We start from the raw sequence: 20,474 nt of genomic DNA, 5'->3' as shown, positions 1-20,474 counted from the left end.
ACACGCAGAAAACATGAGCGAAGAGACATTAAACACCGCGACACTTGAATGAGATCAAGCTGGGTAGGAGTGGACAGACAGTACCGCAATTTCGATGACAAAGTTGCCTACTACTACTCATTTAACCAAGTGGATAATGGGGATCTAAGTCATGTCTTCATGTGTCGATGGGGGCTTAAAACCGAATTAGCCTATACCCATTCTTTGAATGTTCGAAGATGTATAGGACGATGGATTGATGAGCCATTGGTGCCAATCGATTGATGATTTCTTTGATCTTTTAGATATCCATGAGAAGGTTTGTGCTTGGATCTCGGAAAGTATAGTAGCGGGGCACCAATCTTTTTTGCTAAAAACCTTGGCGTTACGGTTCTTCCATATCATGTAGATAGTGGTCCATTTTGTCGCTTGCCAGATGAATTTACCAAGGGGCGATGTGGTGAATGTTTGATCCGTTAATGTTGTATCAGAAAGGCTGGAGAACGTGGTTGTGGGTAGGTTCCACCATGCTAGGATTAGGTTCCAAATTGCTTCAGAAGTAGTGCATTGGTATAGGATATGTTCTATGGTTTCAACATGTGAGTTGCAAAGAGGACAAAGTATAGTATCGAGATCAATGTTTCGCTTGTCAAGTTCAACTCTAGTCGGAATTCTACCAAGTATGACCCTCCAGATGAATATGTTGATTTTTTGTGGAATGAGTTTATTTCTTGGTGTTTTGAAGGATGATGCATGTATTTCGAGTTTGAGATTGTCAAGAATTGATGAGAGGGATTTTGTGGTGAACACTTCAGAGTTGTCTAGGTTCCATTTCCAAGTGTCGGGATTTTCCGAAAGGTTAATGGAAGAAAGAAGGTTGTTTAGTTCCGACAATTCGTTAAGTGATCGACCGTAAGGTTCTCTAACCCAATTCCAAGTTCCGGAGGTATGCGAGTTGGAAGACGATAAGCGTTCCGAGACTAAAGCATTTTTATTTGATTCAAGCATGAAAAACCTTCTGAATTGGCTGCTAAAAGTTTCGGAACCGCACCATTTTTCAAGCCAAAATTTAGTGTTGTTTTCATTCCCTAAGCACTTTGTTATTGAGTTGGAGAAATTAGCACCGAGGTTGTCAGCAATTTTTCCAGCCTTGATGATTTCATTCCAAATTGTGGTACCTGCAACATTTCTAGAATAAACGTTAGTAACAACCCCCCCTCCATCTCCGTATATGCTCGAAATTATTTTAACCCATAATGCATTTTTTTCGATATAAAATCTCCACCACCATTTACATAGTAGGGATATGTTTTTGCAGAAAAGAGATCCGATGTTCAACCCACCTTTATCGTAAGGTAAGAGGATGTGTTCCCATTTAATCTAGTTTATTTTGTTTTCTGATTCCTAACCACCCCAGAAAAATTTTCTTCTTTTTGATTCAAGTATATTAATTATTTTTACGGGAGCGTGAAATAGGGAGAAGTAGTAGAGTGGGGTACTGGATAGGATGGATTTGATTAGGGTGAGGCGACCGCCAAATGATATGGACTTTGCTTTCCATTCGGAAAGGCGTTTGTCAAACTTATCAATGATCGGCTGCCATGAGGATGCTTTATTGGAGGGAGTCCCAATCGGGAGTCCAAGATATGTAAATGGGGTAGATCCCACCGAGCAGTCGATATACTTAGCCATCTCCTCGACCTCGTTTTTTGTGACGCCCATCCCATAGAGGTTACTTTTTTTAAGGTTTACTTTTAAGCCGGATATGTTTTCGAAGCATTTTAGTAATTTGGAGATGTTTTTTGCATTACGTCTGCTCCATTCGCCAAAGAATATTGTATCATCCGCATATTGGAGATGGGATACAACAATCTTGTCATGGCCAACACAAATACCGCGGAATTGGTCGTTTGCTATGGCACGTTTGGCAAGACTGTTGAGTCCTTCCACCGCGATTATGAACAGGAAAGGTGAAATTGGGTCACCTTGGCGGATACCTCTACCAGGGGTAAATTCCATGGTCGGGGAGCCATTGATGAGGACGGAGATTGTGAAAGAGGAGAGGCATGCGTGGATGAAGCTGATCCATTTAGTGCCGAATCCCATACTTTTCATGGTGTCGAAAAGGAAGTCCCACTCGATACAGTCGAAGGCCTTTTCGAAATCCACTTTAAATATGAGACCCTTTTGTTTTTTCTTTTTTATTCGTCTATTATTTCGTTTGCGATTAGGACGCTGTCAAGGGTGTATCTACCTTTGAGGAAGGCGGTCTGTTCTGTGCCAATAATTTTGTGGATTACTTTTGAAAGTCTGTTGGAAAGGATTTTTGTGAGGATTTTATAGTAACTTCCAATTAGACAGATATGACGATATTCATTGAATCCGATTGGATTGGATTTTTTTGGGATTAGTGTGAAGAAAGAGGCGTTGCAACTCTTAGAAATTTCAGAATTGCACCAGAACCAATCAAGTGCTTTGATGAGGTCCTCTTTTATCAACCACCAATATTTTTTGAAGAATTTCATATTGAAGCCGTCTGGGCCGGGAGCTTTTGAGCTGTCACAACCACTAAGTGCATCCCACACTTCTTTTTCGGAGAATCGGGCTTCAAGTATGAGGTTATCTGTATCGTTTATATAATTGCGATTGGGGTCGTTTTCAAATGGGCAATTTCCTTTGCGTTTTTTGGATTTGAATAATGTCTCAAAGTATTTTAATGCCTCATTTTTGATTATGTGAGGATCCTCGGACCATGTTCCATTTAATGAGATGCCGTGGATGTTGTTTTTGTTGCCTCTTCTTTTAATGAAGTTATGGAAGTATTTAGTGTTTTCGTCACCTTCTAGATTCCATTTAATTCGTGCTTTTTGTTTTAACATGTTGGTTTTCTTTTTTTTCTTTTCGATGTGTTGGACCTTTTCATTTATCCAGTTTTTATGTTCAGATTCAGTTAGTTGTCTGGTTTCTGCAATTTTTTCCCATTCATTTGAGTCGTCGAGGTGTGAAATGATTTCGGAGTCAAGATTGTTAAGTTGGAGACTACACTTTTTAAGTTCAAGTTTTACATTTTTTAATTTATTACGGAAAATACAGTCGGGACGGTTTCCGTTAACTGGGAGTTGCCATGTATTTTTGATGATATCATCAGTGTTTTTTAGTTTAAGCCATGAGTTGAATACTCGGGTAGGTTTCGGTCCAAAGTCGCTGAAGGAATTTTTTAATATGATCGGGCAGTGATCGGAAAGGTCACGTTCGAGGGTTTTTGAGGAGATGTCTGGCCAAATGTCGAAGATATTTTCAGAAATAAGGAATCTGTCTAGTTTGCTGAATTTTTGTGTATTGAGGCACATGCGTGTAAATTTCTTTCCGCCTAATGGAAGGTCGATTAGGTTAGCGTTATTTATGAAGTTGTTAAATTTATCTGCCCAATTTTGTTTGAAGTAGCAGTTTAAGCGTTCGGAATTAGATCTAACTTCATTGAAGTCACCAAAGATAATGTGGGGAACATCGATGGAATCGGTTAATTTTGAAAGTTCGGACCAAAATCTTAAATTTATCTGCCCAATTTTGTGAATGTGGGCCATATACGTTTATCATAATCATATCAGTGTCTATCCCAGCCCATTTCCCTTTAATTGCGGTAAAGAATTCCCCTTCAATGGCGGAGTCGAATATGAAGGAAGACGAATCCCATATTAATAATAAACCCCCCGATGCCTCGATTGAGTCTTTTTGTATGAATTTAAAGTTTGTGTTGTACCAAAAGGATTCGATTAAAGAGTCATCGGATTGTACACATTTTGTTTCTTGTAGCCCAAGGATGACCGGATTTTCTTTTTGACAAATTTTTTTGAGCCAACTGATTTTATCTGTTTGACCCAACCCACGAATATTTAGTGAAATACAACTCATTATGAAAAACTTACAAAACGATTGGAGATGAAAGGAGATCAAGAGTTGGTTTCCCAACGGATACTGATACCAAGCTCGTATTCTGTTGTGTCTTTGGTGCTACTCGTTATCTTGTTGGAATTAAAGCTCGTGTTGTCTTCTTTAGAATTTGTTATTGCTTTAGAAGCGTTCCCTGACATTTTGGAAATGGAGCTTGTTTTGCGGTTGAGTTGGGAGAACTTTAGTTTTTGTCCACTTCTCGCACAATGCTTTATGTATAAGAATTTTGATCGCGTGCTATTCTTAGGTTTCTCAGATAGTGGTTTGGTTATAAGTTTCGTTGGTGGTTTGGTAACCGGAGAGGGGCGTGCAACTTTTTTGAAATCGATGATGTTGGAGGAGTACATTGGTTTCTTTATGGTTCGTGACACATCATGTTGCTTGTTTTTGGATTTCTCCTTTGTTTTACTCAACGGGAAAGCGTTGCTGGGGTTATCAATAGTATGGTTCGTGGGTATTAAGTTGGTTGGAGTGGTTTGTTCAAGTTTAGTATCGACATGTGTAGGTTCGGTGGGAGAGGTGTTCGGTATGGGTGAGGTTTGCGTGGGGGTAGGGGGTCAGGAGAGGTAGGGTTTTCGCAATTAGGTTGAGACGGTTTTTTTTTTTTCACGTTGTTACTTGTTGTGGAATCGGTAGGTGTGTTGCTTGAGGGTTCGGTGGTTTCATTGGGTTCGGAATTATTAGGATTAATGGGATGACATGTATGTAGAGTAGGAGAGTCCATGTTGAGTGTAATGGGATCTATTTGAGAGGCCAGTGGATTGTTGGTGGGGGTTTTGATTGGACTTGTGGGTTTGGATGATATTAGGTTATGCATAATGTCGATTGGGCTTATGTGTATAGTTTGGTTTGGGAGACTCTCAGAGATGTGAGAATTGTTGGTTGTATGGGAGGTGTTGCTATGTGTATTGTGTCAGTTAGTTGTGTTGGTTTCTACATTTATGTCCGAGATATGAGAAGGTCCTGTAGGGGTTTGATTGTCATGGTTTGAATTTTCACGGTTGAGTGTGGAGAACTTAGTTGTTTCGACTCTTCTCGATGACGTGGGAGATGAGGCGTGGTTTTGATTTTTGTAGTTATGGTTAACATTCCGATCGTCATGATTATCATGTGGTGGCGGTGGGTTTTGGTTTTCTGAGTTTTGTGAACAATTTTCATGGTCGTCATCCATGTGGGATTCGTTGTCCGAAATATATTCCTCTGAATGCACATCATCCTGCTAAACCGATGATTCGTTATCCGTTGAGTTAAAGTCTACCTGTGAATTAAGATTTTTGGACACAAAAACATTAGTGATCTTTAAATCATGATGGATAAATACCTGACCGAAGATTGGGGCGATTGAACTTGTGTTGATGAGTGCTTTTCCAAGGGAGATGTCTTGCGATCCCTTCTCTTCAATTGAACAATTTTGTAGTTCCAAAACGTCACCCCAACACTTAGCTATCTTGTGAAAAGTAGATTCGTTCCAGCATGATAATGGGACACCCCTAATGTCTAACCAAACCAGACGTCCGGGTGCTGTGTATTCATCTGGATCTCAGGGGCGTATGTTATCTAACCAGTTCCATAAAGGGTGTTTTTTACCGAAGCTCATAGGATTGATAACATCGAATGCACATCTAATATCTTCAAATAGAAGTAGTACAGCTTTACCGCCAATATATTTAGATTCGAAGCCATTAAAGTTCTCGGACTTACATATTTCATTAAAATAGTCAAGGTGTTCAATATTCTTGATCTCACCGATAAGAGCGTGCCCGAGGAGATCAACGAGCTTTGTATCAGATGGAACCTTGATGGAGAATTCTTTGGAGAAATTTGACTCATTGTGTTTAATAACTTGAATCTTATTGTTCAAAACATCATAGAAGGTACGATCATTAACTGTGTTATCAAGATTAACTTTGGGATTTACCTTCTGTTCCGTACACTGAGTATTCTGATTGGTGTGATTGCCGTCATACCCTTTTGGCCCAATATTTTGATCGCGAGCTTTGTAAACGACCAACAACATTCCATCGGCTTCGATCCTGTTTAGTGTCCTTTCCATATTATCAACGTGATGAGGGTGTATATTCTTATATCGCACAAAACCGAATCTTTTTCCATTCTTTAACCTTTTTTTTGGTATATAAACTTCCGTTAATTCACCATGTTTCTTGAATAGGGATCAAAAATTTAACAGAGTTCCAGGAATCCGGAAAGTTGAAGAATAGAAAGGAGGTGATGCCTTTGTTTACGGGTTTATAAGGTGATGGGGTAGGTTTAGGGTTTTCGGTAAAGCGGTTAGAGTGTTTAGGGTTTTCGGCTGAGTGGTTTTGAGAGGTAGTATTATCGGTTGTATAATTAGGGTTTCCAAACTTTTTGATTAGGGTTTTGGCATGTTCTTGAATTTTGAATCGCTGATAAAGGCTGTTATTTGCTGCATTCATACGGCTGAAAAAATGGTTGTTAGGGTTTGTTGGTTGTTGGTGAAGAGGAGGAAATTCACTAGAAGATGATGCAAAGTTGACCGGATTAGGGTTTGAATGGTTCTTGCGGTTATGGTCGACCTTAATCCATACGCCAACATTATCAGGTTGATACTTAATGTTGTTGATGATGCGAGAGTTGTTCGATAGCCTAGTCTGATGTGCTATGTTTGATTGATTATTCAATCGGCTATGTTTGGGTGTAAAAGGAGAACATGGTATGTGAAACATCTTGAAACAAAAAGAAAAATAGGAAAAAGAGTAATATAGATTGGATCTAATCAAGAGAGCATGCGGTTGAGACAGTAACCAAGGAGTAGATTGCAGATACAGAAAACATGGATTATACCAGAATCGCTTACAGATTGAGATCTAATACAGATTGGGATATTGAAACAAAAAAGAAAAAACAAGAAAAAGAGTAAGACAGAATGGATCTAATCTAAATAACTTACTGAACGAACTAATAAACTAGGAAATGATTGCCGAAATTAAGCCAAGATCGCCGGAATTCGCTTGTAATACAGATTGGGATATTGAAACAGAGAAAAAAAAAAGAATGGATCTAATCTAAATAGCTTACTGAACGAACTAATAAACTAGGAATTGATTGCCGGAATTAAGCCAAGATCGCCGGAATTCGCTTGTAGAAGAGAGAATGGGGAGCGTCGCCATCCTATTTCAATAGCTTACGTTGTGCCATTGAAAATAACGAGATCTGATATTAGAGCGATGAAATTTAACGACAATGAAGATTATATTATTAATAAAGAAATGTCTAGCAAGAAGCTAGAGCCACAAACAAATATATTAGAATGCCTTACATCGCCAATATTTTCAACTAATACAATCTTTGCCTCTATTACGACACCAAGCGAACGAATAATTCTGGATAAAATCAAAGATATCATTCTTCTTTATCCGATAATCCAAGAATATCACCCGTTTCTATACTTCCAAAGAACCCATACATTTGTAGTAAGCACCGAATAAAAACGATGCTTAAAAGAATCTGAAGAAGGCCAAGTCAAGTACCATGAAAAGCAATGACTATGAAATGAACGTTGTGATGTTGTTAATTGATACATAGAGTTGCTAGATGTTTTGGGACGCACGGCTAGGGTTGTGCAAAAGTGAGTCAGGCCTATAATGAAACTTGTAACCCATATTTATATAGACATGCTATACATAAGGACGAATGTGTTTTTTGCCCGTATGAATGTCTCACTCTTTCAATAGGACAAACTCATGCGTACAGATTACATACTCATCCTACGGATGAACCAGAACTTTGATTTAAACATTAATGAACCTATACTTGGTTAACTCATGATCTAGCAAACATATTAAACATACAAGCTAATCAAACAAACAATAACCGAGTTCATTTACATAACCAAGTATCCAATAATGAATAACGAACTAAGGACTTAACAATTATGCACCAACATCACAAATTTTTTAATATACCAAAGTGGATGGTTATTGACTCATTTCATATTAAATAAATCGCTATAAATCCCTTAAAAACTCGGAATGATAAATATTTCATGATCAATACAATGACAAATATTTTTCACTGAAATTAGCAAAAGTATATGCTCCATATTAATCTATATGACTATACAATTTATCAATAAACTTTGTGTTATAGCTCATGTGATAGTGGTCTGCCCCTCTTAATAAGAGGTCCCGAGTTCGACTTCTGTGGGGTGTAGCATTGAACACAAGGTTACCCTTTACCCTTGATTCCGCCCAAGGATGCCTTCGGCACATCGCTTTGCGGGAACAGTGGGGAGGGGTTTTACCGCCTATGCCCTCGGATTGGGCCGAGTTTCCTCGTGGGAAGCAGTGAGCGGATTATCCAACTGCAAGAAATAAACAAGTGAGTGGCTAAGTCTCATCTGAGTGATCCGGTACTGCTGTTAAAAAATAATTTATCAATAAACACTTAAACAACAATACTTATAAATGGAATACTTTGATGGTATTATAATTATAGTCATGTTCTGTTTAATGAGTTTCAAAAGTTTGCTTTTCAAAAAAAAAAAAGTTTCAAAAGTCACTCCCTCTGTTAAATTCCGTTTCCGTTGTTACTAAAAAAATTTACGGTTTAAAAAAGTATAATCAATTATATTTATCATTATTATATTTATTTTATATACAATGACGATTTGACCGTTAATTGTTTGAACTTAAAATTCATATCACTTGTAATTTAATACTCTTGTTAGGGAAAATACGATAAGCGTGATTAAAAATTACTTTTCATATTTCATAGTTCATAATTAATGTGGAACAATCTTAAAAATAATATTGAACAAGACGAAACGAACGTTTGTTTGTTTGTTTGTTTATTTTTTTGGCAAGTTTGGTGTAATTAAAAATTTTGGCTCATATGGAAACGTTATATTGGCCACTCTTTAAAAAAGAAGTATCCAACTATGCTTTAATTCCCTCATCATAATTAAACTTTCTTCTACCTTTATTTTGTGATATGAGAAGTAATTTTTATTATTCGTTTGAAGCTTGATTTTTAGTTTTAGTCTACAATTTTTGTTTATAAATTTAAAATTTCATTTAATCCTCAAATATAAATATTGCAACTCTAATAGTTATTTATTAAGTCAAATATTCTGTATACAAACCAAATCGAACACAACATTAGAGTTTGTTGGGAAAAATAAAAATAATAATCTGATGAGTCAAAAGTGTTTTGCAGATTTTAGAGTCTGAAGATTTAGAGTCTGAAGTTGCAGACTCTGAAATTACTGAAGTAAACGTATGATGATTTCTTGAAGCCAAAGTCATAGAATATTCTGAAGATATGTTTGTTAATTAAGAAGATTTGTTTTGAAGATTTGATTTTATTTCCAGAGTTGACTTCCTAATTAATAGTTAATTTGATGTATTTTAGTTTATCTTTTCCACTTTTATTGGTAAGTAATCAAATCTCCAGATTTGGGTTTTACCTGTATAAATAGGGGCGTATGTTTTCTTATGAACTTGTACTTTGCACGATCAATTATCAGTCTTTCATTCTATTCATCGTGTTCTCTCATTTTCTACACTTCAATTCTTATTTATTGTATAAAGTGAGAGTCTGTTGTTCATAGTCGTATTAATGTGAACTAATAACTGGTATCAGCGCAGGAAAGGTGTAAATCCTATCTCGGTGATCTTAAAACGATCCATATGTTTATCAAAATGTCTATCAGTACTATTACTACCCCAGATATGGCTATAATTGAAAAGGATGGTGGTTCTAACAAGTTTCAGGAAGATCTTAAAGTTGTTGAGAAGATGGATAAGGACATTAATTGCAATAAAGCTTCTACCTATAAGGTACAAAACTTTGTGAACTATCTTGATAATGAAAAAGTGAGAATACTTCAGCACTTGCTGCTTGACTTTGAGTGGTGTTTAGATGATATTGATAGGTTAAGAACACAAATTTTTAATCTTAAAAATATCATCAAAGACAAAGATGCTGAAATTAAAGACTTAGAAAAAATGTGAGGATGAACTTGACACATATAAAATGGCATACACAGAAGAAACTAAAAGATTAAATACTGAATTAGGAAGATCAATGAAAAGGTCAAAACACTATGAATCAATTTGTAAATCTTGATGTGTATCTTTCAAAAAGAATTCTGATGCTATTGCCAAACAAATTCCAAATGATGTCAAAGCTATACTAGGTGAAAACTACATATTAAATAATAATGTGGAAGTTGATCCAAGTGTATTCAAACCTGACATTCTACCAAACACATTTGTAAAATTTGATGGTGACAAAAAGATTTAAACCAATGCTTTGGTAAGATCATTAGATCCTGTCGAGCCTTCTGAGACTATAATACTTGGAAGTAAAAATCCATTAGAGTCTGAACTCTTAAAACCTTCAGACTCTAACAGTTTAGTCTCTCAAAATGAAAGTAAGTGTTCTGACCTGAAGTCTGACACTCATGAGTCAAGTTGCAAGGACAACTCTGAATCATCCTCTGACGTTTGCATTTGTCCAGATCCATAAAGGTTAACTAAAAGGAAGTCAAAGTTAAAACAAGCTAAGACTATTCGTAAACTCAAAAAGGAAATTTCAAAACTTAATGATGAAATGTCCCGTTCATATTGATTATAAACGTTCCATATTAATTGATTTCGTCGCGAGGTTTTAACCTCAACATGAGACGTTTTTCAAAGACTGCATTTATTTTTAAAACAATCATAACCTTTATTTTATCTATAAAGGTTTAAAAAGCATTACGTAGATTATCAAATAATGATAATCTAAAATATACCGTTTACATACTGAAATGTCCCGTTCTTATTGATTAAAAACGTTCCATATTAATTGATTTCGTTGCGAGGTTTTGACCTCTATATGAGACGTTTTTCAAAGACTGCATTCATTTTTAAAACAAACCATAACCTTTATTTCATCAATAAAGGTTTAAAAAGCTTTACGTAGATTATCAAATAATGATAATCTAAAATATCCTGTTTACACACGACCATTACATAATGGTTTACAATACAAATATGTTACAACAAAATAAGTTTCTTGAATGCAGTTTTTACACAATATCATAAAAGCATGGACTCCAAATCTCGTCCTTATTTAAGTATGCGACAGCGGAAGCTCTTAATAATCACCTGAGAATAAACATGCTTAAAACGTCAACAAAAATGTTGGTGAGTTATAGGTTTAACCTATATATATCAAATCATAATAATAGACCACAAGATTTCATATTTCAATACACATCCCATACATAGAGATAAAAATCATTCATATGGTGAACACCTGGTAACCGACATTAACAAGATGCATATATAAGAATATCCCCATCATTCCGGGACACCCTTCGGATATGATATAAATTTCGAAGTACTAAAGCATCCGGTACTTTGGATGGGGTTTGTTAGGCCCAATAGATCTATCTTTAGGATTCGCGTCAATTAGGGTGTCTGTTCCCTAATTCTTAGATTACCAGACTTAATAAAAAGGGCATATTCGATTTCGATAATTCAACCATAGAATGTAGTTTCACGTACTTGTGTCTATTTTGTAAATCATTTATAAAACCTGCATGTATTCTCATCCCAAAAATATTAGATTTTAAAAGTGGGACTATAACTCACTTTCACAGATTTTTACTTCGTCGGGAAGTAAGACTTGGCCACTGGTTGATTCACGAACCTATAACAATATATACATATATATATCAAAGTATGTTCAAAATATATTTACAACACTTTTAATATATTTTGATGTTTTAAGTTTATTAAGTCAGCTGTCCTCGTTAGTAACCTACAACTAGTTGTCCACAGTTAGATGTACAGAAATAAATCGATAAATATTATCTTGAATCAATCCACGACCCAGTGTATACGTATCTCAGTATTGATCACAACTCAAACTATATATATTTTGGAATCAACCTCAACCCTGTATAGCTAACTCCAACATTCACATATAGAGTGTCTATGGTTGTTCCGAAATATATATAGATGTGTCGACATGATAGGTCGAAACATTGTATACGTGTCTATGGTATCTCAAGATTACATAATATACAATACAAGTTAATTAAGTTATGGTTGGAATAGATTTGTTACCAATTTTCACGTAGCTAAAATGAGAAAAATTATCCAATCTTGTTTTACCCATAACTTCTTCATTTTAAATCCGTTTTGAGTGAATCAAATTGCTATGGTTTCATATTGAACTATATTTTATGAATCTAAACAGAAAATGTATAGGTTTATAGTCGGAAAAATAAGTTACAAGTCGTTTTTGTAAGGGTAGTCATTTCAGTCGAAAGAACGACGTCTAGATGACCATTTTAGAAAACATACTTCCACTTTGAGTTTAACCATAATTTTTGGATATAGTTTCATGTTCATAATAAAAATCATTTTCTCAGAATAACAACTTTTAAATTAAAGTTTATCATAGTTTTTAATTAACTAACCCAAAACAGCCCGCGGTGTTACTACGACGGTGTAAATCCGGTTTTACGGTGTTTTTCGTGTTTCTCGGTTTTAAATCATTAAGTTAGCATATCATATAGATATAGAACATGTGTTTAGTTGATTTTAAAAGTCAAGTTAGAAGGATTAACTTTTGTTTGCGAACAAGTTTAGAATTAACTAAACTATGTTCTAGTGATTACAAGTTTAAACCTTCGAATAAGATAGCTTTATATGTATGAATAGAATGATGTTATGAACATCATTACTACCTTAAGTTCCTTGGATAAACCTACTGGAAAATAGAAAAATGGATCTAGCTTCAACGGATCCTTGGATGGCTCGAAGTTCTTGAAGCAGAATCATGACACGAAAACAAGTTCAAGTAAGATCATCACTTGAAATAAGATTGTTATAGTTATAGAAATTGAACCAAAGTTTGAATATGATTATTACCTTGTATTAGAATGATAACCTACTATAAGAAATAAAGATTTCTTGAGGTTGGATGATCACCTTACAAGATTGGAAGTGAGCTAGCAAACTTGAAAGTATTCTTGATTTTATGTAACTAGAACTTGTAGAATATATGAAGAACACTTAGAACTTGAAGATAGAACTTGAGAGAGATTAATTAGATGAATAAAATTGAAGAATGAAAGTGTTTGTAGGTGTTTTTGGTCGTTGGTGTATGGATTAGATATAAAGGATATGTAATTTTGTTTTCATGTAAATAAGTCATGAATGATTACTCATATTTTTGTAATTTTATGAGATATTTCATGCTAGTTGCCAAATGATGGTTCCCACATGTGTTAGGTGACTCACATGGACTGCTAAGAGCTGATCATTGGAGTGTATATACCAATAGTACATACATCTAAAAGCTGTGTATTGTACGAGTACGAATACGGGTGCATACGAGTAGAATTGTTGATGAAACTGAACGAGGATGTAATTGTAAGCATTTTTGTTAAGTAGAAGTATTTTGATAAGTGTATTGAAGTCTTTCAAAAGTGTATAAATACATATTAAAACACTACATGTATATACATTTTAACTGAGTCGTTAAGTCATCGTTAGTCGTTACATGTAAGTGTTGTTTTGAAACCTTTAGGTTAATGATCTTGTTAAATGTTGTTAACCCAATGTTTATAATATCAAATGAGATTTTAAATTATTATATTATCATGATATTATCATGTATGAATATCTCTTAATATGATATATATACATTAAATGTCTTTACAACGATAATCGTTACATATATGTCTCGTTTAAAAATCATTAAGTTAGTAGTCTTGTTTTTACATATGTAGTTCATTGTTAATATACTTAATGATATGTTTACTTATCATAGTATCATGTTAACTATATATATATATCCATATATATGTCATCATATAGTTTTTACAAGTTTTAACGTTCGTGAATCAGCGGTCAACTTGGGTGGTCAATTGTCTATATGAAACATATTTCAATTAATCAAGTCTTAACAAGTTTGATTGCTTAACATGTTGGAAACATTTAATCATGTAAATATCAATCTCAATTAATATATATAAACATGGAAAAGTTCGGGTCACTACAGTACTTACCCGTTAAATAAATTTCGTCCCGAAATTTTAAGCTGTTGAAGGTGTTGACGAATCTTCTGGAAATAGATGCGGGTATTTCTTCTTCATCTGATCTTCACGCTCCCAGGTGAACTCGGGTCCTCTACGAGCATTCCATCAAACCTTAACAATTGGTATCTTATTTTGCTTAAGTCTTTTAACCTCACGATCCATTATTTCGACGGGTTCTTCGATGAATTGAAGTTTTTCGTTGATTTGGATTTCATCTAACGGAATAGTGAGATCTTCTTTAGCAAAACATTTCTTCAAATTCGAGACGTGGAAAGTGTGATGTACAGTCGCGAGTTGTTGAGGTAACTCAAGTCGATAAGCTACTGGTCCGACACGATCAATAATCTTGAATGGTCCAATATACCTTGGATTTAATTTCCCTCGTTTACCAAATCGAACAACGCCTTTCCAAGGTGAAACTTTAAGCATGACCATCTCTCCAATTTCAAATTCTATATCTTTTCTTTTAATGTCAGCGTAGCTCTTTTTTCGACTTTGGGCGGTTTTCAACCGTTGTTGAATTTGGATGATCTTCTCGGTAGTTTCTTGTATAATCTCTGGACCTGTAATCTGTCTATCCCCCACTTCATTCCAACAAATCGGAGACCTGCACTTTCTACCATAAAGTGCTTCAAACGGCGCCATCTCAATGCTTGAATGGTAGCTGTTGTTGTAGGAAAATTCTGCTAACGGTAGATGTCGATCCCAACTGTTTCTGAAATCAATAACACATGCTCGTAGCATGTCTTCAAGCGTTTGTATCGTCCTTTCACTCTGCCCATCAGTTTGTGGATGATAGGCAGTACTCATGTCTAGACGAGTTCCTAATGCTTGCTGTAATGTCTGCCAGAATCTTGAAATAAATCTGCCATCCCTATCAGAGATAATAGAGATTGGTATTCCATGTCTGGAGACGACTTCCTTCAAATACAGTCGTGCTAACTTCTCAATCTTGTCATCTTCTCTTATTGGCAGGAATTGTGCTGATTTGGTGAGACGATCAACTATTACCCAAATAGTATCAAAACCACTTGCAGTCCTTGGCAATTTAGTGATGAAATCCATGGTAATATTTTCCCATTTCCATTCCGGGATTTCGGGTTGTTGAAGTAGACCTGATGGTTTCTGATGCTCAGCTTTGACCTTAGAACACGTCAAACATTCTCCTACGTATTTAGCAACATCGGCTTTCATACCCGGCCACCAAAAATGTTTCTTGAGATCCTTGTACATCTTCCCCGTTCCAGGATGTATTGAGTATCTGGTTTTATGAGCTTCTCTAAGTACCATTTCTCTCATATCTCCAAATTTTGGTACCCAAATCCTTTCAGCCCTATACCGGGTTCCGTCTTCCCGAATATTAAGATGCTTCTCCGATCCTTTGGGTATTTCATCCTTTAAATTTCCCTCTTTTAAAACTCCTTGTTGCGCCTCCTTTATTTAAGTAGTAAGGTTATTATAAATCATTATATTCATAGATTTTACTCGAATGGGTTCTCTGTCCTTCCTGATCAAGGCATCGGCTACCACATTTGCCTTCCCCGGGTGGTAACGAATCTCAAAGTCGTAATCATTCAATAATTCAATCCACCTACGCTGCCTCATATTCAGTTGTTTCTGATTAAATATGTGTTGAAGACTTTTGTGGTCGGTATATATAATACTTTTGACCCCATATAAGTAGTGCCTCCAAGTCTTTAATGCAAAAACAACCGCGCCTAATTCCAAATCATGCGTCGTATAATTTTGTTCGTGAATCTTCAATTGTCTAGACGCATAAGCAATCACCTTCGTTCGTTGCATTAATACACAACCGAGACCTTGCTTTGTTGCGTCACAATAAATCATAAAATCATCATTCCCTTCAGGCAATGACAATATAGGTGCCGTAGTTAGCTTTTCTTCAATAACTGAAACGCTTTCTCTTGTTCATCATTCCATTCAAATTTCTTCCCTTTATGCGTTAATGCAGTCAAGGGTTTTGCTATTCTGGAAAAGTCTTGGATGAACCTTCTGTAGTAACCAGCTAGTCCTAAAAACTGGCGTATGTGTTTCGGAGTTTTCGGGGTTTCCCACTTTTCAACAGTTTCTATCTTTGTCGGATCCACCTTAATACCTTCTTTGTTCACTATGTGACCGAGGAATTGAACTTCTTCCAACCAAAATGCACACTTTGAAAACTTAGCGTACAATTCTTCCTTCCTCAATACTTCTAACACCTTTCTCAAATGTTCACCATGTTCTTGGTCATTCTTTGAGTAAATAAGTATGTCATCAATGAAAACAATGACAAACTTGTCAAGGTATGGTCCACACACTCGGTTCATAAGGTCCATGAACACAGCTGGTGCATTAGTTAAACCAAACGGCATGACCATAAACTCGTAATGACCGTAACGTGTTCTGAAAGCAGTCTTTGGAATATCATCTTCTTTCACCCGCATTTGATGATACCCGGAACGTAAGTCAATCTTTGAATAAACAGACGAGCCTTGTAGTTGATCAAATAAGTCATCGATTCTTGGTAGTGGGTAGCGGTTCTTGATGGTAAGTTTATTCAACTCTCGGTAGTCGATACACAACCTGAATGTACCGTCTTTCTTCTTGACAAACAAAACAGGAGCTCTCCACGGTGATGTGCTTGGTCGAATGAAACCACGCTCTAAAAGTTCTTGTAATTGGCTTTGTATTTCTTTCATCTCGCTGGGTGCGAGTCTGTAAGGAGCACGAGCTATTGGTGCAGCTCCTGGTACAAGATCTATTTGAAATTCAACGGATCGATGTGGGGGTAATCCCGGTAATTCTTTCGGAAATACATCGAGAAATTCTTTTGCAATGGGAACATCATTGATGCTCTTTTCTTCAGTTTGTACTTTCTCGACGTGTGCTAGAACAGCATAGCAACCTTTTCTTATTAGTTTTTGTGCCTTCAAATTACTAATAAGATGTAGCTTCGTGTTGCCCTTTTCTCCGTAGACCATTAAGGGTTTTCCTTTTTCTCGTATAATGAGAATTGCATTTTTGTAACAAACGATCTCTGCTTTCACTTCTTTCAACCAGTCCATACCGATTATCACATCAAAACTCCCTAACTCTACTGGTATCAAATCAATCTTAAATGTTTCGCTAACCAGTTTAATTTCTCGATTCCGACATATATTATCTGCTGAAATTAATTTACCATTTGCTAATTCGAGTAAAAATTTACTATCCAAAGGCGTCAATGGACAACTTAATTTAGCACAAAAATCTCTACTCATATAGCTTCTATCCGCACCCGAATCAAATAAAACGTAAGCAGATTTATTGTCAATAAGAAACGTACCTGTAACAAGCTCCGGGTCTTCCTGTGCCTCTGCCGCATTAATATTGAAAACTCTTCCGCGGCCTTGTCCATTCGTGTTCTCCTGGTTCGGGCAATTTCTAATAATGTGGCCCGGTTTTCCACATTTATAACAAACTACATTGGCATAACTTGCTCCGCCATTACTCGTTCTGACACCATTTGTTCCTTTCGTTCTATTAACCCCTGGTCCGTAGACCTCACACTTCGCCGCGCTATGACCATTTCTTTTACACTTGTTGCAAAATTTGGTGCAAAACCCCGAGTGATACTTTTCACACCTTTGGCATAGCTGCTTCTGATTGTTGTTGTTGTTGCGGTTATTATTGTTGTTGGGATGATTGTTGTAGTTGTTGTTGTTGTTGTTGTTGTTGTTGTTGGGCCGTTTGTTGTAGTTGCGATTGATGTTGCGATTGTTGGGATAATTGTTACGATTATTGTTGTAATTGCTGTTGTTGTTGTATTGGTGATTCTTATCACCGTTTTCCTCCCACTTTCTTTTGACTTGCTTCACATTGGCCTCTTCAGCAGTCTGTTCTTTAATTCTTTCTTCAATCTGGTTCACTAGTTTGTGAGCCATTCTACATGCCTGTTGTATGGACGCGGGCTCGTGTGAACTTATATCTTCTTGGATTCTTTCCGGTAATCCTTTCACAAACGCGTCGATCTTCTCTTCCTCATCTTCGAATGCTCCCGGACACAATAGGCACAATTCTGTGAATCGTCTTTCGTACGTGGTAATATCAAATCCTTGGGTTCGTAACCCTCTAAGTTCTGTCTTGAGCTTATTGACCTCAGTTCTGGGACGGTACTTCTCGTTCATCAAGTGCTTGAATGCTGACCATGGTAGTGTGTACGCATCGCCTTGTCCCACTTGCTCTAGATAGGTATTCCACCATGTTAACGCAGAACCTGTGAAGGTATGCGTAGCGTACTTCACTTTGTCCTCTTCAGTACACTTACTTATGGAAAACACCGATTCGACCTTCTCGGTCCACCGTTTCAATCCGATCGGTCCTTCAGTTCCATCAAATTCCAAAGGTTTACAGGCAGTGAATTCTTTGTAGGTGCATCCTACACGATTTCCTGTACTGCTAGATCTAAGGTTATTGTTGGTATGTAGCGCAGCCTGTACTGCGGCTATGTTTGAAGCTAGAAAAGTACGGAATTCCTCTTCATTCATATTCACAGTGTGTCGAGTAGTCGGTGTCATTTCCTTCAAAATAGTCAAATGGAACAAGTTAATCATACAGAATATTAAGAGTAGTTAATAGTATTTCGTAGCATAATATGAACTCATTTATAAAAGCTTTTTCTTCATATTAGCGTTTTATAAGTTTAAATTCGGGTAGTACCTACCCGTTAAGTTCATACTTAGTAGCTAATATACAATTCAACTACTACAATTCTATATGAAAAACTGATTATAATAATATTTCGCGTTCAAACTTTTACACAATATTTTACAAACTTACAATACCGCTTATTTTACATATAGCATGAAATATAGCACACAATAAATTTGATACAAGATTGTTGTGAAGATAATTCTAGCTAGTACATAAGTCGTTCAGCAAAGGCAATAAAGACACGTAATTCATACGTCCAGAAACAAGTCATGCATTCTGGTTTTACTAGGATTACTTCCCATCCTTGGTCTTGTGTAAAATAACCGTTATGGCCATTGATAAGACATCGTGTTGTAACGTCGTCAAAGGGACGAGGGTTACGTAATGTCCAACAGTCCCGTAACAATCTAAAAACCTCATTTCTTACCCCAATTACCGACTCCGTCACTTGTGGGAACGTTTTGTTTAATAGTTGTAGCCCGATGTTCTTGTTCTCACTTTGGTGAGAAGCGAACATTACTAATCCGTAAGCATAACATGCTTCTTTATGTTGCATGTTAGCCGCTTTTTCTAAATCACGAAGTCCAATATTTGGATATATTGAGTCAAAATAATTTCTTAACCCATTGCGTAAAATAGCATTTGGGTTCCCCGCAATATATGCGTCAAAGTAAACACATCGTAACTTATGGATTTCCCAATGTGATATCCCCCATCTTTCGAATGAAAGTCTTTTATAAACCAAGGCATTCTTGGAACGTTCTTCGAATGTCTTACAAACTGATCTCGCCTTAAATAGTTGTGCCAAAGAATTCTGACCGACTCTAGACAAGATTTCATCAATCATGTCTCCGGGTAGGTCTCTTAAAATATTGGGTTGTCTACCCATTTTGTGTTTTTATACTGTAAAATAGACAAGAGTTAGATTCATAAAAAAAAATACTTATTAATACAAGCAATTTTTACATATATCATAAAGCATAAGCACACTATATTACATATATTACACCACACGAATACAACTATCTTATTCCGACTCGCTTGTTTCTTCTTCTTCGGTTTTGGTTCATTTTGCCAAGTTTCTAGGGATATATGATGTTCCCCTAATACAAGCCGTCGTTTTCCACGTTTAGAAAAACCTGGTGGTTTAGAGGTTCCCGGGTCATTGTTACAACTTAAGGACTTCGGGGGTTGACGATACATATAAAGTTCATCGGGGTTGGAATTAGATTTCTCTATTTTTATGCCCTTTCCCTTATTATTTCCTTTTGCCTTTTTAAATTCAGTTGGAGTAATTTCTATAACATCATTGAAATTCTCGTCGGAATCCGATTCATCGGAGAATTGGTAATCCTCCCAATATTTTGCTTCCTTGGCGGAAACACCATTGACCATAATTAACCTTGGTCGGTTGGTTGAGGATTTTCTTTTACTTAACCGTTTTATTATTTCCCCCACCGGTTCTATTTCTTCATCCGGTTCCGATTCTTCTTCCGGTTCCGATTCTTCTTCCGGTTCCGACTCTTCTTCCGGTTCCGACTCTTCTTCCGGTTCCTCTTCGGGAACTTGTGAATCAGTCCACGAATCATTCCAATTTACATTTGACTCTTCATTATTATTAGGTGAGTCAATAGGACTTGTTCTAGAGGTAGACATCTATCACATAATATCAAACGCGTTAAGAGATTAATATATCACATAATATTCACATGTTAAAAATATATAGTTTCCAACAAAATTTGTTAAGCAATCATTTTTCAAGTAAACACGG

The 20,474-nt window shown here is 36.2% G+C and overlaps 1 protein-coding gene across 1 annotated transcript; it reads right to left on the bottom strand.

Annotated features, from left to right (window-relative positions):
- Window positions 1-186: 186 nt before the first annotated feature.
- LOC139890252 (uncharacterized) lies at window positions 187-1,998 on the bottom strand. Its single transcript, XM_071873145.1, has 2 exons — window positions 1,479-1,998; window positions 187-1,157 (listed from the first exon to the last, which is right to left on the bottom strand). The coding sequence occupies exons 1-2, from the start codon at window positions 1,996-1,998 to the stop codon at window positions 187-189; spliced, it is 1,491 nt and encodes a 496-aa protein (XP_071729246.1).
- Window positions 1,999-20,474: the final 18,476 nt, after the last annotated feature.

The sequence above is a fragment of the Rutidosis leptorrhynchoides genome, chromosome 2 (genome assembly GCF_046630445.1).
Source record: "Rutidosis leptorrhynchoides isolate AG116_Rl617_1_P2 chromosome 2, CSIRO_AGI_Rlap_v1, whole genome shotgun sequence".
NCBI lineage: Eukaryota > Viridiplantae > Streptophyta > Magnoliopsida > Asterales > Asteraceae > Rutidosis > Rutidosis leptorrhynchoides.
Note: the sequence above shows the minus strand (reverse complement) of the source record. Positions and strands in the feature narration are given on the sequence as shown.

What these genes read in the sequence shown, in the direction of transcription:
- LOC139890252 (XM_071873145.1), bottom strand. Translation starts at nt 1,998, where the DNA reads ATGGAATTTACCCCTGGTAGAGGTATCCGCCAAGGTGACCCAATTTCA. An exon ending in AATCAAATCCATCCTATCCA is followed by an intron (nt 1,158 to 1,478) that starts GTACCCCACTCT and finishes GAAATGTTGCAG; the next exon opens with GTACCACAATTTGGAATGAA.